Source organism: Heterodontus francisci, chromosome 22 (assembly GCF_036365525.1).
Source record: "Heterodontus francisci isolate sHetFra1 chromosome 22, sHetFra1.hap1, whole genome shotgun sequence".
Classification (NCBI taxonomy): Eukaryota; Metazoa; Chordata; class Chondrichthyes; order Heterodontiformes; family Heterodontidae; genus Heterodontus; species Heterodontus francisci.
Window position 1 is genome coordinate 76,564,444 of NC_090392.1, and position 19,055 is coordinate 76,583,498.

At 43.1% G+C, this 19,055-nt stretch overlaps 1 protein-coding gene across 3 annotated transcripts; it reads right to left on the minus strand.

Moving 5' to 3' along the window:
• Nucleotides 1–1,058: 1,058 nt before the first annotated feature.
• On the minus strand, nucleotides 1,059–17,928 carry LOC137381463 (interleukin-20 receptor subunit alpha-like). 3 transcript variants are annotated; one of them, XM_068054090.1, is made up of 7 exons: nucleotides 17,585–17,928; nucleotides 12,610–12,736; nucleotides 8,176–8,372; nucleotides 6,655–6,821; nucleotides 5,018–5,165; nucleotides 3,371–3,501; nucleotides 1,059–1,728 (listed from the first exon to the last, which is right to left on the minus strand). In XM_068054090.1, the coding sequence occupies exons 1-7, from the start codon at nucleotides 17,631–17,633 to the stop codon at nucleotides 1,138–1,140; spliced, it is 1,410 nt and encodes a 469-aa protein (XP_067910191.1). In that variant the 5' UTR covers nucleotides 17,634–17,928; the 3' UTR covers nucleotides 1,059–1,137. The 3 variants fall into 3 exon arrangements, with proteins under 3 accessions (XP_067910191.1, XP_067910192.1, XP_067910193.1); XM_068054091.1 differs by having other exon boundaries at nucleotides 8,176–8,357; nucleotides 17,585–17,926; XM_068054092.1 differs by lacking the exon at nucleotides 8,176–8,372.
• Between the last annotated feature and the right edge of the window lie 1,127 nt (nucleotides 17,929–19,055).

A 19,055-nucleotide genomic window follows, 5' to 3' on the forward strand; every position in this document is an offset into this window, starting at 1 on the left:
TTTAATCATCAGCTAATGGGAACAATTTATCTTTGTCTACCTTATGTAAACCAGTCAAAATCTTGTATACTTCTATCAAATCTCCCCTCAATCTCCTTTGCTCCAAAGAGAACAACCCCAGCTTTTCCAATCTAACCTTGTAACTAAAATTCCTCATCCCTGGAACCAATTCTGGTAAATCTCCTCTGCACCGTCTCAAGGACCCTCACGTCCTTTCTAAAGTGTGACCAGAACTGGACACAATACTCTAGTTGTGGTCGAGCCAGAGCTTTATAAAGGTTCAGCACAACTCCCATGCTTTTGTACTCAATACCCCTATTAATGAAGCCTAAGGTCCCATACGCTTTGCTAACTACTTTCTCAATATGTCCTGCCACCTTCAAAGAGCTATGCACACGAACCCCCAGGTCCCTCAGTCCCGCCACTCAGTGCATGAGAGAAGATATCAACAGGTCTCAAAGCATTAGCATCAATTGCATTTATATAGTGCCTTTAATGACAGCAGGATGTTCCAAAGCACTTTACAGCTATGTACTTTTGACGTATAGTCGCTGCTGTAATGCAGGAAATGCAGCAGTCAATTTGCACATAGCAAGTTCCCACAAAAGCAATAAAATAAGGAGCAGATCATCTATCTGTTTTAGTGATGTTGGTTGAGTGATAAATACTGACCAAGACACCAGGGAGAATTTCTCTGCTTTTCGAAACGGTGCTTTGAAATCTATTACATCTACCTGAGAGGGCAGACAAGGGCTGTAGTTTAACGTCTTGTCCAAAAGACTGCCCTCTCCGACAGTGCAGTACTCCCTTAGTACTGCACTGGGAGGTTCAGCATGGAGGGTGCTCAGGTTACTGGAGTGGGGCTCAAACTCAAGCTTTTGACTCAGTGGGAGGAAGATATAGGCTGTTCAGTACTGGACACACTTTATAAACATGATTGTAATTTTGACATCAACAAAGCACAGCCTGAGCCTTCCCCCATTGTCTGTCCGTCTCATACTGAAGAGAGACTGCGGAGTTTCCACATCAACCAGAAGGTAACAAATTACAGCAGGAGGTACAACTGGAAATATTTTAATAAATAGTTAAATTACAAATCAAGTGTCTTTAAAAGGGTTTGAATTGAAAAGCCTTTGCCTATAATCCGTTTTCCGTTAACATCACATCGTCTAAGCTGAGAAATCCTTTTGCGAAGCCTTCAGTTATGTTACTGTCTGGTGTAGAAATGAAGCAGGGAGACGTGCCCCGGTCATTCTGAGCTGGAACACTGCACTCGTCCTGTTCAGAGGTTGTATTAGTCCTTGGTGTCTGCCTCTGATAACCTGAGGATGTGATGCTGCCCACACCATTGTCAGGTGTATTTATGGTATCAGGGATGTTTATTAAACAGGATTCCTGGGGCTGAGAATGGTTTTGACTGCCCTCTGGGCTGCTGCATTGGTGGCTGCTGCATTGGTGGCTGCTGCATTCAGGAGTTTGCTGCATGTAGGGATTTAGCGGTTCACAGAGCGCGTGCAGCCGGTCTGAGAAATGACTCCCAATATCGATCCCGCTGTCCACGGAAGACGCTTCCTTGATTTTCAGTTCCGGCCACAGATCGTCCTGCTCCTGAATCCTAGTGGAGCTGATGGGAGAGCTGTCAGCAAGCACCTGCTGCACTACCACATCTTCTATCAGACTCAAGTAATCCATGATGCTCAAACACTTCTTGTTCTTGTCAAGAGATTTCTGAGAAAGGAAAGAAATCACATATCAAGTCTAACCATAAATGTCTAAAAACTACTTGCTTTCCACATAATGAAGCATTGCAGGAAGAGGCCACGGAAGAACAGTCAGGGGCGGAAATCCCTTTACGCCTGTTTTCGGGCCTGTGTTGCCGCCTCAGGCCTGGACCCCGTTCCAAGCCCCGAAATTGAGCTTCGAGCTTCAGTAACATTATCCTGGTGATCTGTCCATGCCTCCACAGGCAGTGTGCCTGTTTGGAGTAGACCAATATTGGACTGTTTTATCACCAGAAACAGTCTGAGGAGGCAGGGAAAATCGAGACATGGTGGAGTTTATTTTTTTTTATATATATATATATATATATATATATATATATATATATATATATATATAAAAATAAAAAGAGACTTTATCTTTGGTTGGTGGTTATTGAATAATCCTGAGCACAGTAGGCTCAACTCAAGAACATTTTTTTTTTAAAATAGTATTTTGTACAACTGAATGTCTTTCTAGGCCATTTCAGAGGACTGTTAAGAGTCAACTACTTTGCTGTGGGTCTGGAGTCACATATAGGTCAGATCAGGTAAGGACAGCAGGGGTCGTTCCCTAAAGGGACATTAGTGAACGATTTGGGACTTTACAACAATCCAACAGCTTCATGGTCATCATTACTGAGACTAGCTTTCTATTCTTGATTTATTTAATTAACTGAATTCAAATTCACAGACTTCAATGGTGAGATTCGAACTCAGGTCACCAGATTACTACCCAGGCCTCTGGCTTAGTAATCCAGGATCATAATCACTATGCCCGGGGAGGCGGTGGTGTAGTGGTATTGTCACTGGACTAGTAACCCAGAGACCCAAGGTATTGCTCTGGGGACATGGGTTCAAATCCCACCACAGCAGAATGGCCATCTAATGATGGCCATGAAACCATTGTCGATTGTTGTAAAAACCCATCTGATTCACTAATGTCCTTTAGGGAAGGAAATCTGCTGTCCTTACCTGGTCTGGCCTACATATGACTCCAGACCCACAGCAATGTGGTTGACTCTTACATGCCTTCTGAAATGGCCTAGTAAGCCACACAGTTATATCTAACCGCTAGCACTGTGGGTGTACCTACCCCACGTGGACTGCAGCAGTTCAAGAAGGCAGCTCACCATCACATTCTCAAGGGCAATTAGGGATGGGCAATAAATGCTGGCCTGGCCAGTGATGTCCACATCCCATGAATAAGAAAAAAAGAAAATTCGTCAGTGTCCACAGATGGATAATTTTTTTCTCTATCCTGTTAAGCATCCCTTATAGAGATACGAGGGATACTAAATGGGATAGAGAAAGCAAACTAGTTGGAATACTTGCAGGTAAACCAGGACGGCAGAACAAAAGGGCATGGGGTCAGGGCAAGTTTAGGACTGATGTCTCTACACAGACAGTGATCAGTGGCAGGAACAGGTTGGTAGGAAGGGTGGGAGAAGTTAGCCCAATGGGCTCATTTAAGGTCCAGCTCAATGCTGTTTCGAGGAGATGTTAGGAGTGGGATTTGGCAAGGCGGTCAGATGGAAACCCAATTTTATACGTTCTATTTATCCGAGCCAAAAAGGTTTCCTAAATCTTCAGCAAATGACAAGGGAACTTACCAGAACAGCTGGGATCGTGCTTTGTTTCTTCAAGTAATACCAGCAGGACAGTCCCAGGCAAAAGCAGAGTGTGAAGAGTATGAGGGCAGCACTGATGACACCAAAGATGATATTGATCGAACTCTCCAACACTAAAGAAACAGGAAACTTAATGAACAGCAGAAATAGACAGCAAGTAATGAAAATCTTAAACAGTAGGAGGCCATTCAGCCCCTTGAGCCTGTTCCGCCATTCAATGAGATCATGACTGATCTGACTCTCAATTCCATCCACCTGGCTTGACTCCATATCCTCTTGCACCCCTGTCCAGTGAAAACCTATCAATCTCCGATTTAAAATTATTAATTGAGATAGCATCTACTGCTTTTTGTAGGACAGAGTTCACATCTATCACCTTTTGTGTGACTAGACTACCTGACCAATGGAGAAAGTTTCTGTCTATTTGCCCCATCAATTCCTCTCAACATCATAAAAACTTCAATTAAATCACCCCTTAATCTTCTCCATTCCAGGGAATATAAACCTAGTTTATGTAATCCCTCCTCATAATCTATCTAACCTTCGGAGGGCGCTGTACATTGACTGATCCATTCAGAAAAATGTAACTAATGAATGGAGGGCACCATCTTCACCAGATCGTTCAATGGACTCGGTTTGTGAAGCTACCGATGAAAAGCATCAACACATCAGCCACAGGCAACAATTCTAAATCAAATCGATGTTCATTTCATCAAAATATTTCTACAGAAACAGTTTTGCCAGATATTTAGGCAAGAAGAACCCGCATTTATGTAGTGCCTTTCATGCTCTAGAGCGCTTTGGAACCAGCAAATTCCTATTGAAGTATTGTAATTTTTGAAATGTAGGTAAATGCAGAAGCCAATGTGTGCACAGCAAGATCCTACAAACAACAATAAATGACCAGATAATTTGCTTTTAGTGATGCTGGTTGAAGGATAAATATTGGCCAGGAGACCGAGAACTTCCCTGCTTTTCTTAGAATAGTGTCATGGGATCTTTTATATCAGGATCTTGCTTAATAATTTTAATGTCTTATCTAAAAGACATGCAGTATAATACAGTACTTCCTCAGTATTGCAATAAGGTGTTAGCCTTAGACTATGGCCTCAAGTCCTAGAGTGGGACTTGAACCTACTGACTTAGAGGCCAGAGCATGACCAACTGAGCCACAGCTGACACCTTCTTCACCAAGTAGCATACCCTTTAAAGCCTCAGTAATGCACAGGGCTTCAAGTCCAACATGCCACGTTGTGGAGTGGGTACAATGTTAATGTGCTTGCAATTCCCCATGCCAGGCATTCCTAATCTGCAGCTTTTCTGATGGGAGAGATGCTAAGCAAAGGAGGCCCAATGTTTCCGACTGGGAAGATTGGTGGTCCAATGAAACGATATTATCAAATTAGGGCAAAAGGGGTTGGGCCAGTTTCTGACGAGGAATGGAGATTAGGTTCAAATTCATACAAGGAGAGGGGTGAAAACCTTTTCCAATTGGCTGGAACCTAACCACACAGTTGGTCACTTTGACAGCCCAGTAACTCTGACTAGCCTTTTCAAACTGCACCGATATGAGATACTGCAGATAATGCCAATAATGTAGCTCGATGGTACATCGATGACATACTTTACCTGGGTCTGGGATTGCTGCACATTTCTCTTCCGTGACATTTCCTTGTCTTGGGTCCCCCTTCACTACTGCTCTCACGCTGATGCAGTAGGTGTTGCCTGATTTCACTTCTGTTTTGTTCAATTCTCCTGAGCTCTCAAGTTCTTCAGGCTGTTGGAACACAAGCTGGGGACGTTAGAGAAATCAGCCAACAGCAGAAACATTGCAACAGCACATTGTAAGCTGGGGGCAAGTCCACCCCAATCCTCTTAGGATTCGCATGGTTTAGACAATTCAAAACAAATCAGACACTACTGGTTAAACAATCTGTTTGCTGATGACAATAATTCTACAGTTTGGGAAGTAGTTCCTTTTGTGAGAAACAGATCCGATTCGCTATCTGACTCCCCACCCGGATGCTGGAATGATTGGAGCAACAGGCGACTTTAGGCCGATGCTTCATAAAGCTCTTCACCACTGGAGGGGGGTTCCTTGCCTCATGTCTGGGTCTGTTGTAGACTAATTGATAGGGATTGAGAGTTATTAACTCCATCATCATTAGATATGCAACTACCAGGATGGCAGAAGGCAAACTAGCGGAACCTTGGGTTTTGTTTGTCCAGCAATTCCTAGGTTCCCTTCAGTTGGCATTCCGTCTAAACCTGACCAGCTTGCTAGGTGGATTGCCTCCTGGCAGCTAATATAGGGGGGGGGGGGGGGGGGAAAGAGACAAGGGTAACAGGCATTAAGAAATCTGCAGCCTGTCCCATTATTCCAGCTCAATTATGGAGTTTGCGGATATAGAGAGATGGTTTAATGCATTGCCTGTGGCCGTGGGGAGCCACATCTCCACATTCTGTACGCTCCCAAATGAGAGGTGAGCAAGACTCATGGCTGCAAGGACAGAAGGAGTAATCAGAGCCCCACAGAGTTCTCTGTATTCCTCCATTTTTGGCCTCTTGCTCATTCCCCATTTTCATTGCCCCACCCTTGGTGGCTATGCCTTCAGCTGCCTGGGCCCTAGGTTCTGGAATTCCCTCCCTACACCTCTCCACCTTTTGACTATGCTCTCCTCCTTTAAGATGCTCCTTAAAACCGACTTCTTTGACCAAGCTTTTGGTCATCTTTCCTAATATTTTCTTATGTGGCTCAGTGTCAAATTTTGTTTTCTAATGCCACTGCGAGGCGCCTCGGCACATGTTACTGTGTTAAAGACACTTTGTAGAATGCATGTTGTTGAAAACGAAAGAACCTCCCAGAGCCCAGGCTCTGAGTTAGCTGTGACAGTCAGATGGAGGTACAATTTTCCTTTGTGGCCCTCACTGAGGCGTGGGGAAATTCAGCCACAGGTATATCCGGGTACAGCTCATCATTGTCCAGTGATTCCTTCTAGAATGTACTTGAATATGGCCCGTGTAGAGCAGGTTGGGTTGGTCTGTGACTACCGTTTCATCCAACAAACTGCCAACACTCAGTCATGGCTCACAGATGAAGAACAGTCAGACAAAGGACCAGGAGGTGTTTCATAGCCACCATTTCAGGAAGGAATGTGATGGGGGAGGAACAAAATCTAAATTTGCCATTACCAAAATGTCAATTTTATAAAAACACTCCTACATTGTCAGGGAATTGCAACTGGAAGAATTTTACAAGCTTTTACCTTGTCAGTGTTGTTCGCACGGATATAAACAATGTACATGAATAAGCTGCCGAACAGCTCCTCCATCGACCGGTTTCTTCCTCTTGTGTGTAAGGTAGGTGGGGAGATACTGATTCTAATCATGTTGTGCTCTGCTTTAATATTAAAGGATGGCAAACCCAAAGAGGCTGAAGGGAAACAAAATCCAAATTTAAATATATATCCACAACAAAATAAAAGCGAATGTGTCAGTGAGCAGTGTGTCAATGAGTGGGCGTGCCAATGACAGAGTGTGAGTGTCTCGATGTGTGTGTATTAGCCAGGGAGTGAAAGTGTCAGTGCGAGCATGGCAGCGAATGTGATTGTGAGCCAGCATGTGTCAGTTTGAATGTGTCAGTAAGTGTGCGCATCAGCGAGTATGTGAGACAGTGAATGTGCATGTCCGTGTTGGTGTGTCAATGAGTGTGAATGTGAGTGTCTGTACGTGTATGTCTGTCAGTCTATGTTTATCAGTGAGCAGTGGGTGCTAATAAATATGTGCGTCTTGCTGTCTACTGTTTAAAGACTTGGTGTGATGCTAAGCCAGGCAGATAAGAACATAAGAAATAGTAACAGGAATAGGTCATGTGACCCCTCGAGATTGCTCCTCCATTCAATAAGATCAGTGTTGATCTTGGACTTCAACTCCACTTACCCGATTGATCCCTCTATCTCTTGAATCCCTTTGTGTCCAAAAATCTATCGATCTCAAAACCTTGAATATACTCAATGACTGAGCATCCATAACCCTTTGGGGTAGAGAATTCCAAAGATTCAAAAACCTCCGAGTGAAGAAATTTCTCATCTCAGTCTTAAATGGTCGACCCCTTATCCGAAGGCGATACTCCCTAGTTCTAGACTCTTCAGCCAAGAGAAACAATCTCAGCATCTACCCTGTCAGGTCCCTGCAAAAGTTTAGAAGTTTCAATGAGATCGCCTCTCATTCTTCTAAACTCCAGAGATTCTACTCAATCTGTCACCGGAGATCAACCCTTTCATCCCAGGAATCAATCTAGTGAACTTTCACTGCAGCACTTCCAAGACAAGTGTATCCTTCCTTAGATAAGGAGATCACGAAGTCCCAGGTTTGATCTGTGCTGAAGTAGCTGATATCAGCTGGGGTTGTAGCTGGGGCTACGACTGGCCCTAGTGACCAGCAAGGAAACAAAAATTCAGCCAGGGTTCCTGCTTCCGATCTTGACTTTCAGAGGAGGACATATTTACTCTCAGCCCCATCATCCCAGCACAAGCATCTTGAAGGTCAAATACAAACACAAGTCCCTTGTTTTGTCCTGCGTGTGTTCACCTCAGTGGCAAGCACATTCAGTTTCCTAAAACCCCTACAAAAAATATAATAAGCGAACAATTTAGAAATTAGCATCCAATCCCTAAAGGTTGTCAATCAAATTTCAAGCATTGCTGCCTTGAACTGAAAATTGTTCCTTAATCATGAGCATCAGAACAGGTTGTGTTTTATTTGATTTTGTGTGAGAGCTCACTTACTGGAATCGAGGGGTTTAAAATGTTCCGATCGTTCCCATTCTGAGGTCGCGTTGCCAATAACACTCCTGACTCTGGCAATAATCTCCACATTAAAGTCCCAGGTCTCCTGTGTGAGATCACAATGATGGTGGGAAATTCCTGTACAGTGCGTCACCGGAATGCATTTCTCATTGTATCCGTACCTGTGGGTAATGAGACTGATAAGCTTCTGTAGTTAAGAAGAGGCCAATATTCCCTGAAAACTACCTCCTTCTTTACTTTTTCTATTTAGCTTTTGCCAACTCTGGTTGGACCATTTCCAGGAGGCTTCATCAATGGTAACCCCCAGGATGTTGATGGTGGTGGAGTCAGCGATGGTAATGCCATCAAATGTCAAGGGGAGGTGGTTAGATTCTTTCTTGTTGAAAATAGTCATTTTCTGTCACTTGCGTGGCATGAATGTTACTGGCCACTTATCAGCCCAAACCTGAATGTTGTCTGGTCTTGCTGCATGTGGACACAGACTGCTTCAATATCTGTGGAACTGAACACAGTACTGTATCTGCCTGGTAGTATTACATTGATCAGACAAGACTGCTAATGTGAACCTTAAGAGGAGCTTGTTGTGGAAGCGAGGTTGGCGAGTTAGTGAGGTGTGCCAATATCAAACAAGAACACATTTCAAATGGGACATTAAACCGAGGTCCTGTCTGCCCTCTCAGGTGGATGTAAAAGAGTCCACAACACTATTTTGAAGTCCAGGTCACTAATATATAGCAAAGAAAGTGTTGGAAGACAGGAGCTTGAGGTTTACTGCTAGACAATCTGTAACCTTTACATCAAACTCAAAAGTAGACTCAGTGAGGGTGTGAATTTTTGGATGAATTTGAATATCTTTATGTGGCAGCTAACCCAATGACACATAGCTCTGCCTGAATGGGAGCACTCTTCCCGAGAGACTACAGGCACAGCCCAGTGTGTGTGGAACGTCACCAGTTACTCAAGGGCAATTTCCTGATACGAGCTCCCACTGGGTGAAGCTATGTGCTTCAGAACACAATTGAATAACAACTTATAATCTGCAAGAAGGAGGTCCCAAAATGTGTTCAGAGGGAGCTACAGACCCTTTTAACTTTCCTGTTGTGGTTTATGATGCAGTCTAGGCCCAGTGCTTTGGCTGCTGTGTTGAAATTGCTCTCGGTGTGTTACCTTTTTTTGCTTTTCTGAGATGTGTCCATTATTACAACATACAAGGGTTTGTCGTCACTGTGAGCAGATCTTACACATTTCCACACTTGGACACACAGGACATTCCCAAACTTGCAACATCACTCATACAGCACCAGTGAAAGTCAGTACAAACAGTAAAATTAGTCAATCAGGAAGTAATCTGTGATGTACTGGTGTGCGAGGCTAAAAATCAAGAACATTGCCTCTCTTATGTTATAATTTCATTTATGAACTGGTCTTTCTGTGAGTTATCTGGTTAGTCCACAAATAAAGACATTCATGTTCTTGCCACTTCAAGTCTACTCATCAAATTTGATACTGAGGCTGCAGATGGCCTATCTGTAAGCCTATGGTTCCCATCCCCCAACACTCTTTCTGATAGATATTAATGTATACAGGGCACAAACTTCAAAGTTTGCAGATGACATAAAACATGGAAATCAAAGAATACTACGGTACAGAAGGAGGCTATAGGTTCCATCGTGTCTGCGGTGGAAAGCAGTAAACAGTGAGGAGGATGTAGGAACAGACTTCAGGCCAGAGACCGACTTGGTGAAATAGGAAAATGAAATTTAATGCAGAGAAGTGTGAAGGAATACATTTTGGTAGGAAGAATGAGGAGAGGTAATATAAACTAAATGGTGCCATTCTAACAGGGGTGCAGGAACAGAGGAATCTGGAGGTGTATGTACTCAAATCTTTGAAGGCAGCACGACGACGACAACAACAACAACATGCATTTTAAAAGCACCTTTAACATAGTAAAACATCCCAAAGTGCTTCACAGGAGTGATTATCAAACAAAACTTGACACTGAGCCACATAAGGAGCTATTAGGACAGGTGACCAAAACCTTAGTCAGAGGTAGGTTTTAAGGAGTATCTTAAAAGGAGGAAAGAGAGGTAGAGAGGTTTAGGGAGAGAAATCCAGAACTTAGGACCCTGGCAGCTGAAAGCATGACCAAGGGTGGTGCAATTAAAATTGGGGAGGCTCAAGAGGCCAGAATTAGAGGAGCTTTGTTAGCTTGGAGGATTGTAGGACTAGACGTTATAGAGATAAGGAGGGGCGAGGACATGAGATTTGAAAACAAGGATGCAAATCTTAAAATTGAGATGCTGCTTAACCGAGAACCAATGTATGTCAGCGAGCAAAGGGGTGTGATAGGGGAACAGGACTTGGTGCAAGTCAGGACACGAGAAGCAGAGGTTCGAATGAACTGCAGTTTACAGAGGGTAGAATGTCGGACGCTGGACAACAGTGCATTGGAATAGTCAAGTCTAAAAGTAACCAAGGCCTGGATGAGGGTTTCAGCAGCAGATGAGTTGAGGCACAGGTGAAATTGAGCAAAGCTACCGAGGTGTAAATAGGTGGGCTTAATGATGGCGTGGATACATGATCGGAAGCTCATTTCAGGCCCAAATATGGCACTGAGGTTGCAAACTTTCTGGTTCAGTTTCAGACAGTTGCCAGAGAGGAGGGATGGAACCGGTGGCGAGGGAATTGAGTTTGTGACCGGGACCAACGAGCAATGCCTTCAGTCTTCCCAATATTTAGTTGAGAAGGTTGTAAACAAAGCATATTGAATCCTTGGTTTTAATAATAGAGGAATAGAGTACAAAAAGAAGTTACGTTAAAATATAAACAGTAAATACTGGAAGTAAAGCCTGACTACTTAAAGGGGGCACAGAGGAGATTGACGAGCATAGTACCTGGATGAGTTCATTCAGTCATGTGGAGTAAAGCAAGGGTTGTTCTTGCAGCAGAGGAGATTTGATAGAGGTGTTCAAAATTATGAATGGTTTTGAATTCTGAAACATCATCATTAAAATAGATGATCAGGTCATTTATCTCATTGGTGTTTGTGGGAGCTTGCTATGTGCAAATTGGCTGCCAAGTTTCCCACATTGTAACAGTGACTACACCTCAAAAAGTATATCATTAGCTGTAATGTGCTTTGGGATGGTGAAAGGCACTATATAGATTCAAATTTTTTTTTTTTTTAAACTTTTGCACCTTGTTTCCTCAACAATCAGTTCTTAGATCAAACTTAGGATCTGCTGACTGTTTTTTCCAAATTACACAACTTGCGAAGCACACAACTAGAGTTCCTCCTTTTATTCTTTGTTCTCAAGATTTCTGCAAACTTTCCAGCTCTCATTTTGAAAGGTTACAACAAACTGAAATAAGGAAATGTTACAGGAGGGAAAAGCAGATAAAGCAATTGGATATGGGTTTCATTGTTACAAATAAGCTTAATTAAAAGCTTTTGGTTCGTTGTGTCTCTTTCACTGGTTAAATGCTTTTTGAATAAAAGGTCCTAAACTCTCACTGGGGCAGCAGGTTCCATGGACACTGGGTGACCCCCCACCACCCCCCCCACCCCCAGTACATCAGGAAGTGCTGGCAGCATCATTTCAGAGAAATTCATTACCATATAACCTGCAACCTTAATATTTAACTAACATCTGAAATAAGTAGTAAAAGGAAGAAGTTGGATTTCTATTAGAGATTTTCCCACCTCCTCAGAATGTCCCAAAGCATTTCACGAACAATGAAATACTTTTTGAAACAGAGTCACCATTGTAATTAGGAAACACCACAGCCAATTTGCGCACAGCAAGCTCCCACAAACAGAAGTGAGATAAATAACTGGATATTCTGGGGTTTTTTTTTTTTTTTTTTAAGTGATATTGGTTTAGGATAAATATTAGCCAGGACACTGGGGAGAATTTGCCAGCTCTTTGCCAAATAGTGGCCTGGGATCTTCTGTATCTACCTAAGAGAGCAGACAGGGTCTCAGTTTACTATCGCATCCAAAAAACAGCAGCTCCAACAGTGCAGCACTCCCTCAGTACTCAGCTGGAGTGTAAGCCTAAACTTATTTGTACTAAATTCTTTGGAGTGGGGATTAAACCCACGACCTTCTGACTCAGAGACGAGAGTACTGCCCACTGAGGCCACAGCTGACACCTGTTTGACTACAAAGGTCATAACTAAGCGGGGGCTGATTCTCTTTTTTTCCCCTCCTCCCCCATACAAGCACTTTATAGCTGGTGGGGGGAGGGGACACTGGATAGGATTAGGAGCAAGAATTCTGGCTCCCCCACACCATCCCCTCCTCTTTAACTCAAGGTTCATCCAGGTCTTCAGTAATGAGTGAAAAAGTCTCCTTAAACTCTCCTACTTACTCTTAACTTGTGACAAGGTAAAAGGAGGCTCCTTTACCTGCAGTATTCAACATCGTATCGAATGGCCTGTGAATAATTCTGCACAGGATTCCAGTGGAAGACATTTTCGGTATTCAAAGAAGTGAAATAAAGATTTCCAGGTGGCTGTAGCAGAGTATCAGCTCCTGTAGGAATATTAAAATAAACAAGAGGTTCAACTCCTTTTTGCAGTACAGTTTTCAATCAGCATGCACTCACTCTGCAAATGAGTCATAGACAATGCAGTCAGGGCTTCAGTCAGTACATTTGCATATTATTTGGCATCATTTATCTGTTTCTGAACATTGGGAGGTGCACTAAGTTTATGGAAAGCAAACAACCAGCGTGACAGGAATTGGGCTCATATCCATAGACTGATGTCAGTTCCCCAGAAAATCATCTTTGGATTTGTAAGACACAACCATTCTGTGGAATTTCTGCTCTAATGGTCCATGGTAAAGCCAGGCCAAAATTCAGATCAAAAACAAAATTAAAAGCCACTTCAGCCCCACGTAACTGAGGAAATGTATACACCACTCAGCCATACAAAGCAGTAAGTACAATGTTTGACCCCACTTTCTTCACCTATTCCATGTTGAGCCTGGCAAGGCAACTGCTTTACAAAAATGAAACTATTCTGTAACTCTGCAATGGCTTAACTGGTATGATCAATAAGTAAAATCCCAGCATTGATCCCTGGTTTGTGCTGGCCTGGATTGAGGGGAGGGTAGCTGGTTTGATGTTGGGCATAAGTGGAGTTGACTTCACTTTATTCCTGTTTGTACTGCTGGAACCAATAGGTTTGGACATAAACAGGGGTGATCTCCTCCTTTTGTATGGTATGGAGCCCAGTGGTTACGACAACAGCGTTTACATAGAATTACATAGCATTCTCAGCACTGAAACAGACCATTCAGTCAAATGCATCTATGCTGGAGGGGGCTGAGGGGTGACTTAATAGAGGTGTATAAAATTATGAGGGGCCTAGATAGAGTAGACAGGAAGGATCTGTTTCCCCTAGCCGAGAGGTCAATTACCAGGGGGCACAGATTTAAGGTGATTGGTAGAGGGATTAGAGGGGACATGAGGGAAAACTTTTTCATCCAGAGGGTGGTGGGTGTCTGGAATTCACTGCCAGGAATGGTGGTGGAGGCTGAAACCCTCAACTCTTTTAAAAGGTACCTAGACATGCACCTGAAGAGCTGGAAGGTGGGATTAGATTGGGCGGCTCGTTTTTTCTGCTGGCACAGACACGATGGGCTGAATGGCCTCCTTCTGTGCCGTAATTTTTCTATGGTTCTATGGTGTTAATGCTCTAAATGAGCCTCCTCCCACCCTACATCATCTAACCCCATCACATATCTATATTTTGTATTAGCATTGGTGTTGGCTTCTATCTAAAGCAGTAGTGATTGAAACCACTGCATCTCAACATTGAATCCAAATCCTACGCACACAAATGATCAAAATTACTTCCTGACAATTGAATTCTCAAGTAAAAATAATCAGGGCAGTCTTGGGTAAGCTTGCAATGGCTATATTAAACCCCATTATTTGGTGGAAATTCAGGAGGATGATATGAAGTACCTGTTGCAAAAACAAAATAGACATGGTATGATAGTGTGCTAAGATTGTCTTTTGAGTCTGGAGCTGAGGGAGATTGTCTGGGCAGTGTTTTATTTTTAGTTAACATGCCATTGTTGATTGGGGGTGTTTGTGGCTGAGGCTGAATATCTGTTTCTTATACATCTTTATGTTCAAATATTACAAAATTACTAATGACTGGGCGGCACAGTGGTGCAGTGGTTAGCACCGCAGTCTCACAGCTCCAGCGACCCGGGTTCAGTTCTCGGTACTGCCTGTGCGGAGTTTACAAGTTCTTTCTGTGACCGCGTGGGTTTCCTCCGGGTGCTCCGGTTTCCTCCCACATGCCAAAGACTTGCAGGTTGATAGGTAAATTGGCCATTGTAAAGATTGCCCCTATTGTAGGTAGGTGGTAGGAGAATTGAGGGAAGATGGGGATGTGAGAGGAAAAAATGGGATTAATGTAGGATTAGTATAAATGGGTGTTTGATGGTCGGCACGGACTCGGTGGGCCGAAGGGCCTGTTTCGGTGCTATATGACTCTATGACAATCTTCATGTATTTACCCAGCTTCCCTTAAATGCATCTCTGCTATTCACCCCAACTACTCCCTGTGGTAGCGAGTTCCACATTCTCACTACTCTCTGAGTAAAGAAGTTCCTCCTGAATTCCTTATTGAATTTATTAGTGACTATCTTATAATTATGCCCCCTAGATTTGGTCTCCCTCTCAAATGGAAACATCTTCTCTACATCTACCCTATCAAACTCATACGTTTGTAGATCTCTAACAGGTCACCTCTCAGCCTTGTGAGAATGCAAGTTCAAAATCCACCATGACAGGTAGTGGAGCTGAGTTCACTAAATTAGCTAGTTAGTAGCCTGCTGCATTGTTATAAGAACCAAGTCCAGTAGGTCACTAATCTCCTGCCACCCCGGTCAGGTCTGGCCTACTGTGGTTGACTTTGAATGCCCTTGTGGCATCTACAGATGGGCAATAAATGCCAGTCTTGCCTACATCCCAGGAACAAATGAGAAAATCTGTCCTCTCCTCCAATCATGTAGAACTTAGTAGCTACTGTCTTCTCATTGGCAATGAAATATATGGGCACCAAAAGTCCCAGGAACATGGACAGGGGAGTCCCGAAAGACTCCCGGGCCAGTAATTTACATTAGTTGATCTCAGCCTAGAGAACAATTAGGGAACTCAGATCATCCTCAGCAACCCCGAGGTTTGGGGTGAAGTAGGGGACAGAGGCTGTTGCTGCTCCTCACTGCTATCCAGTTACTCTTGCTAGAGATGTACATGCTTGGTTGAAGCTCAGGCTCAACTATGATGCCCCCACAGTTGAATAACTTGCTCGCTCATTGCCAAGGCTCACATTAGAGTTAGGTATTAGAGGGAGCCCATATCCAATCGCAAGTCAGCACAATGAGGAAACGAAAGGGAAAATTTACAAGAACTTTTTTTGTTAAAAAAAAAGCTGAGTGAGTTACTCAGAACTGAAAGTGGATTTTTAAAAAATTCTTTCATGAGATGCAGGAGTCTCTGGCAAGGTCAGCAATTGTTGCCCATCCCTAATTGTCCTCGACAACTCAGAGGCTTGCTAGGCCATTTCAGAGGACAGTTAAGAGTCAACCATATTGCTGTGGGTCTGGAGTCACGTGTAGGTCAGACCATGTAAGGACAGGAGATTTCCTTCCCTAAAAAGGACATTAGTGAACCAAATGGGTTTATATGACAATCGATGATAGTAATGGTACCATTACTGAGACAAGCTTTCAATTCTAGATTTTTATTAATTAATTAGCCTTAAATTCCACCAGCTGCTGTGGTGAGATTTGAACCCATGTCCCTAGGGCATTAGCCTGGGCCTCTAAATTACTAGCTCAGTGACATTACCACTATGCCACCATCTCCCCATCTGAAGTTGGGGCATGTACCTCACTCCAACTGTAGCAACACCTTTACGCACAGGTAAATGTGCTAAGCATTTCAGTCATGGGCAAATGTTGCCACTGAGCATGCTTGAATCTTGTCACAATGCATGAGCAAGTGGCTGAGAAATATCCTTGATTCAGGTTCCCATCAGCAACCAAGACAAACAAATTGAACCCAACACAACCAAATCAAATCCATCACAATCAAATTCAACCCAAAGCAACCGTGTCTAACCCGATACAACCAAATCCAACTATCGCAATCAAATTCACCCAGCATAACCAGATCCAAACCATCACAACCAAACTGAACCCGACACAACCAAGTCCAAACCATCAGAACGTTGGATGATTGTTCCTTCCCTAGCCCAGAGGTGGCGAAGCCAATTGTAACACCCCCACCGGCTGTCACAACTGAGATCAGATAACTTGGCACAGACCAGGGATGGAACCTGCATGGCTCAATGCTACACTGAGCAACTGAATCACTGGGGAACCGCGACCTTCGGTGCTTGACCATAAACACAGAATGAATAATTTGGCCATCTAAATAGTAGATCAATAACAGCAGACAACTCATCATTTAGACCGGCTGCGTCTAAATAACGCAAGGACAAAGGAGCAGTGAGAAAACAAACATGTCCAAAAACCAGTTAAAACATCTTCACCCAAAATCCCATCCCACCTAATATCTGGAGTGGGTCTGAAATCGGATTAGTTACAGTTACATAAACATACTGTCACTGGGTCAAAATCCTGGAACTCCCTTCTTAACAGCACTGTGGATGTACCTACCTCACATGGACTGCAGCGGTTCAGACCGGCAGCTCACCACCACCTTCTCAAGGGCAATTAGGGATGCACAATAAATGCTGGCCTTGCCAGCGTCGCCCACATCCCATGAACAAATAAAAAAACTGAAGCTAATATTGGTTCACAAAAGGCTGTTAGACGATTTTGTTTAGATTTGTTAATATTGCACCTTACTGGCAATTAGTCATTTCTGTCCATGTTTTGGCCAAATATTTATCCCTCAAGCAATATCACAAAAAAAATCTAGTCATTATCTCATTGCTGTTCGTGGGATCTTGCTGAACACAAATTGGTTGCCGCATTTTCTACATTACAACAGTGACAACACTACAAAAAAAACCACATCATTGGCTGTAAAGCGCTTTGGGACATCTTATAGTTACGAAAAGTTCTATATATAAATGCAAGTCTTTTTACAACAAGACCCTAAAACAGGGGTCAACTGCACATCCAGAGAAGGACAGAAAACACATACTGCCCCTCAAATACGTTTTATTTCAAAATGCTTAAGATAACAATCGTTAATCCCCAGCATTGTACAAAATGCAAATGTAAAACCCGCAAACGGAAAGTTTTCTTGTACTTTGTTTTGTTTGCAGAGAGTTACAATAATTTTTTAAAAACTCTGTGGATGTATTTCTAACACAGCAGACCTACCAGAGAGGGTGAACATCAATAACAGGAGGGCTCTCATCCGCAGTTTCATTGCTGCTTGCTATTACTGTCGTATCTACACACTAAAACATCCCAGTCCTCCAGTTACACTGAACTGAACTGCTCGTCCACCCAACAGAGGCAGGTATTGGCGTGGGAGGGAGTCACAACGTCAGCTTCCGCCTGCGAATTTCCTGGATGAGAAAATCTCTTATGACGGGGAATTTCCTTTCAACTCTCCCTGGAATTAATGCACTGACCGCAAAAGGACAAGAAATTTTGCAGAAACTGTTCATTCCTATCTCCATTTCATTTCTGGAGCGGAATGCTATGTTTTTATTTCTAGTGCAATGGAACCCAACCCACTGAAAGGTCTTGGGAGCTTTACGGCAAATCGCCGACAGGTCACATTCCCCGTTTAAAACTTAACCCTTTGTGTAAAAGCCACTGAAAGATGGAACTGAGATTCCTTTTCCCGGTGTTAGATCGGCTTCTGGCCTCGACATTCCGGTTTTTATTCCAGATTTCCAGCCCCTGCAGTGTCATTTTTTTTTCTCCCTTGTCCATTGTCGGTGCAAAAAGAATAATTTAACCCAGATTCCCCCTCCATTGCTGAACTCCTGAATGAATTTAGAAAGAAGCTGCGTTTATATAGCGCCTTTCATGTCCTCCGGACAGTCCCAAAAGGATTTACAGCCAGTGAGGTACTCCTGAACTGTAGTCACTGGTTTAATGAAGGGAAGGGCGACAGACAATTCGGGCATAGCAAGATCCCACAACAGCAATGAGATGAATGACCAGAGACAATCTGGTGATGTTGGTTGAGGGATAAGTAATGTCCAAGAGGGAAGCTGGAGGCTTTGGGAGTTGGTTGGGCAGCTCTCTTGGAAATAATGCCATGGTAAAACTTTTTACCTAGTTTTGTACTTTTTAGTTATCAGAAGGCAGGTGAGGCCTCAGTTGAACATCTCATCTGAAAGACAGCACCTCGGACAGTGCAGCACTCCCAAGGTACTGCACTGGGTCGTCAGCCTAGATGATGTGCTGAAGTCAGAATTTAAGTACATTGTGAAAATCTAATTGCAATGTGGCCACAATTTTCACTCAAAATCAGCTGGTCTAATGATACTTAAAGTTAGCAGAGTAAGTAAAACCAGAGAAGTTTATGCTAACCACATTAATTAGCTTAAATGTCCACAGGGTGACTAATTGTGTGGAATGTTCAGCAAATATTGTTTGCTAAATGTTTCAAACTGTGGTGCAATTTATGTCAAAACACCATTACACTCTCCAAACCTTCGAATGTTACTTGATGGTGAATCATTGTTCCAAAATTACACACACTATCTTAGCATTTCTATTTCATCATCTCCCCTCTCAAGTAAAGTACATGTAACTTTTTTCTTGTACCTTGTTTTGTTTACAGTGTTACAGTTTATATATTTTATAAAGTCAGTCACTATGTTTATTGCAC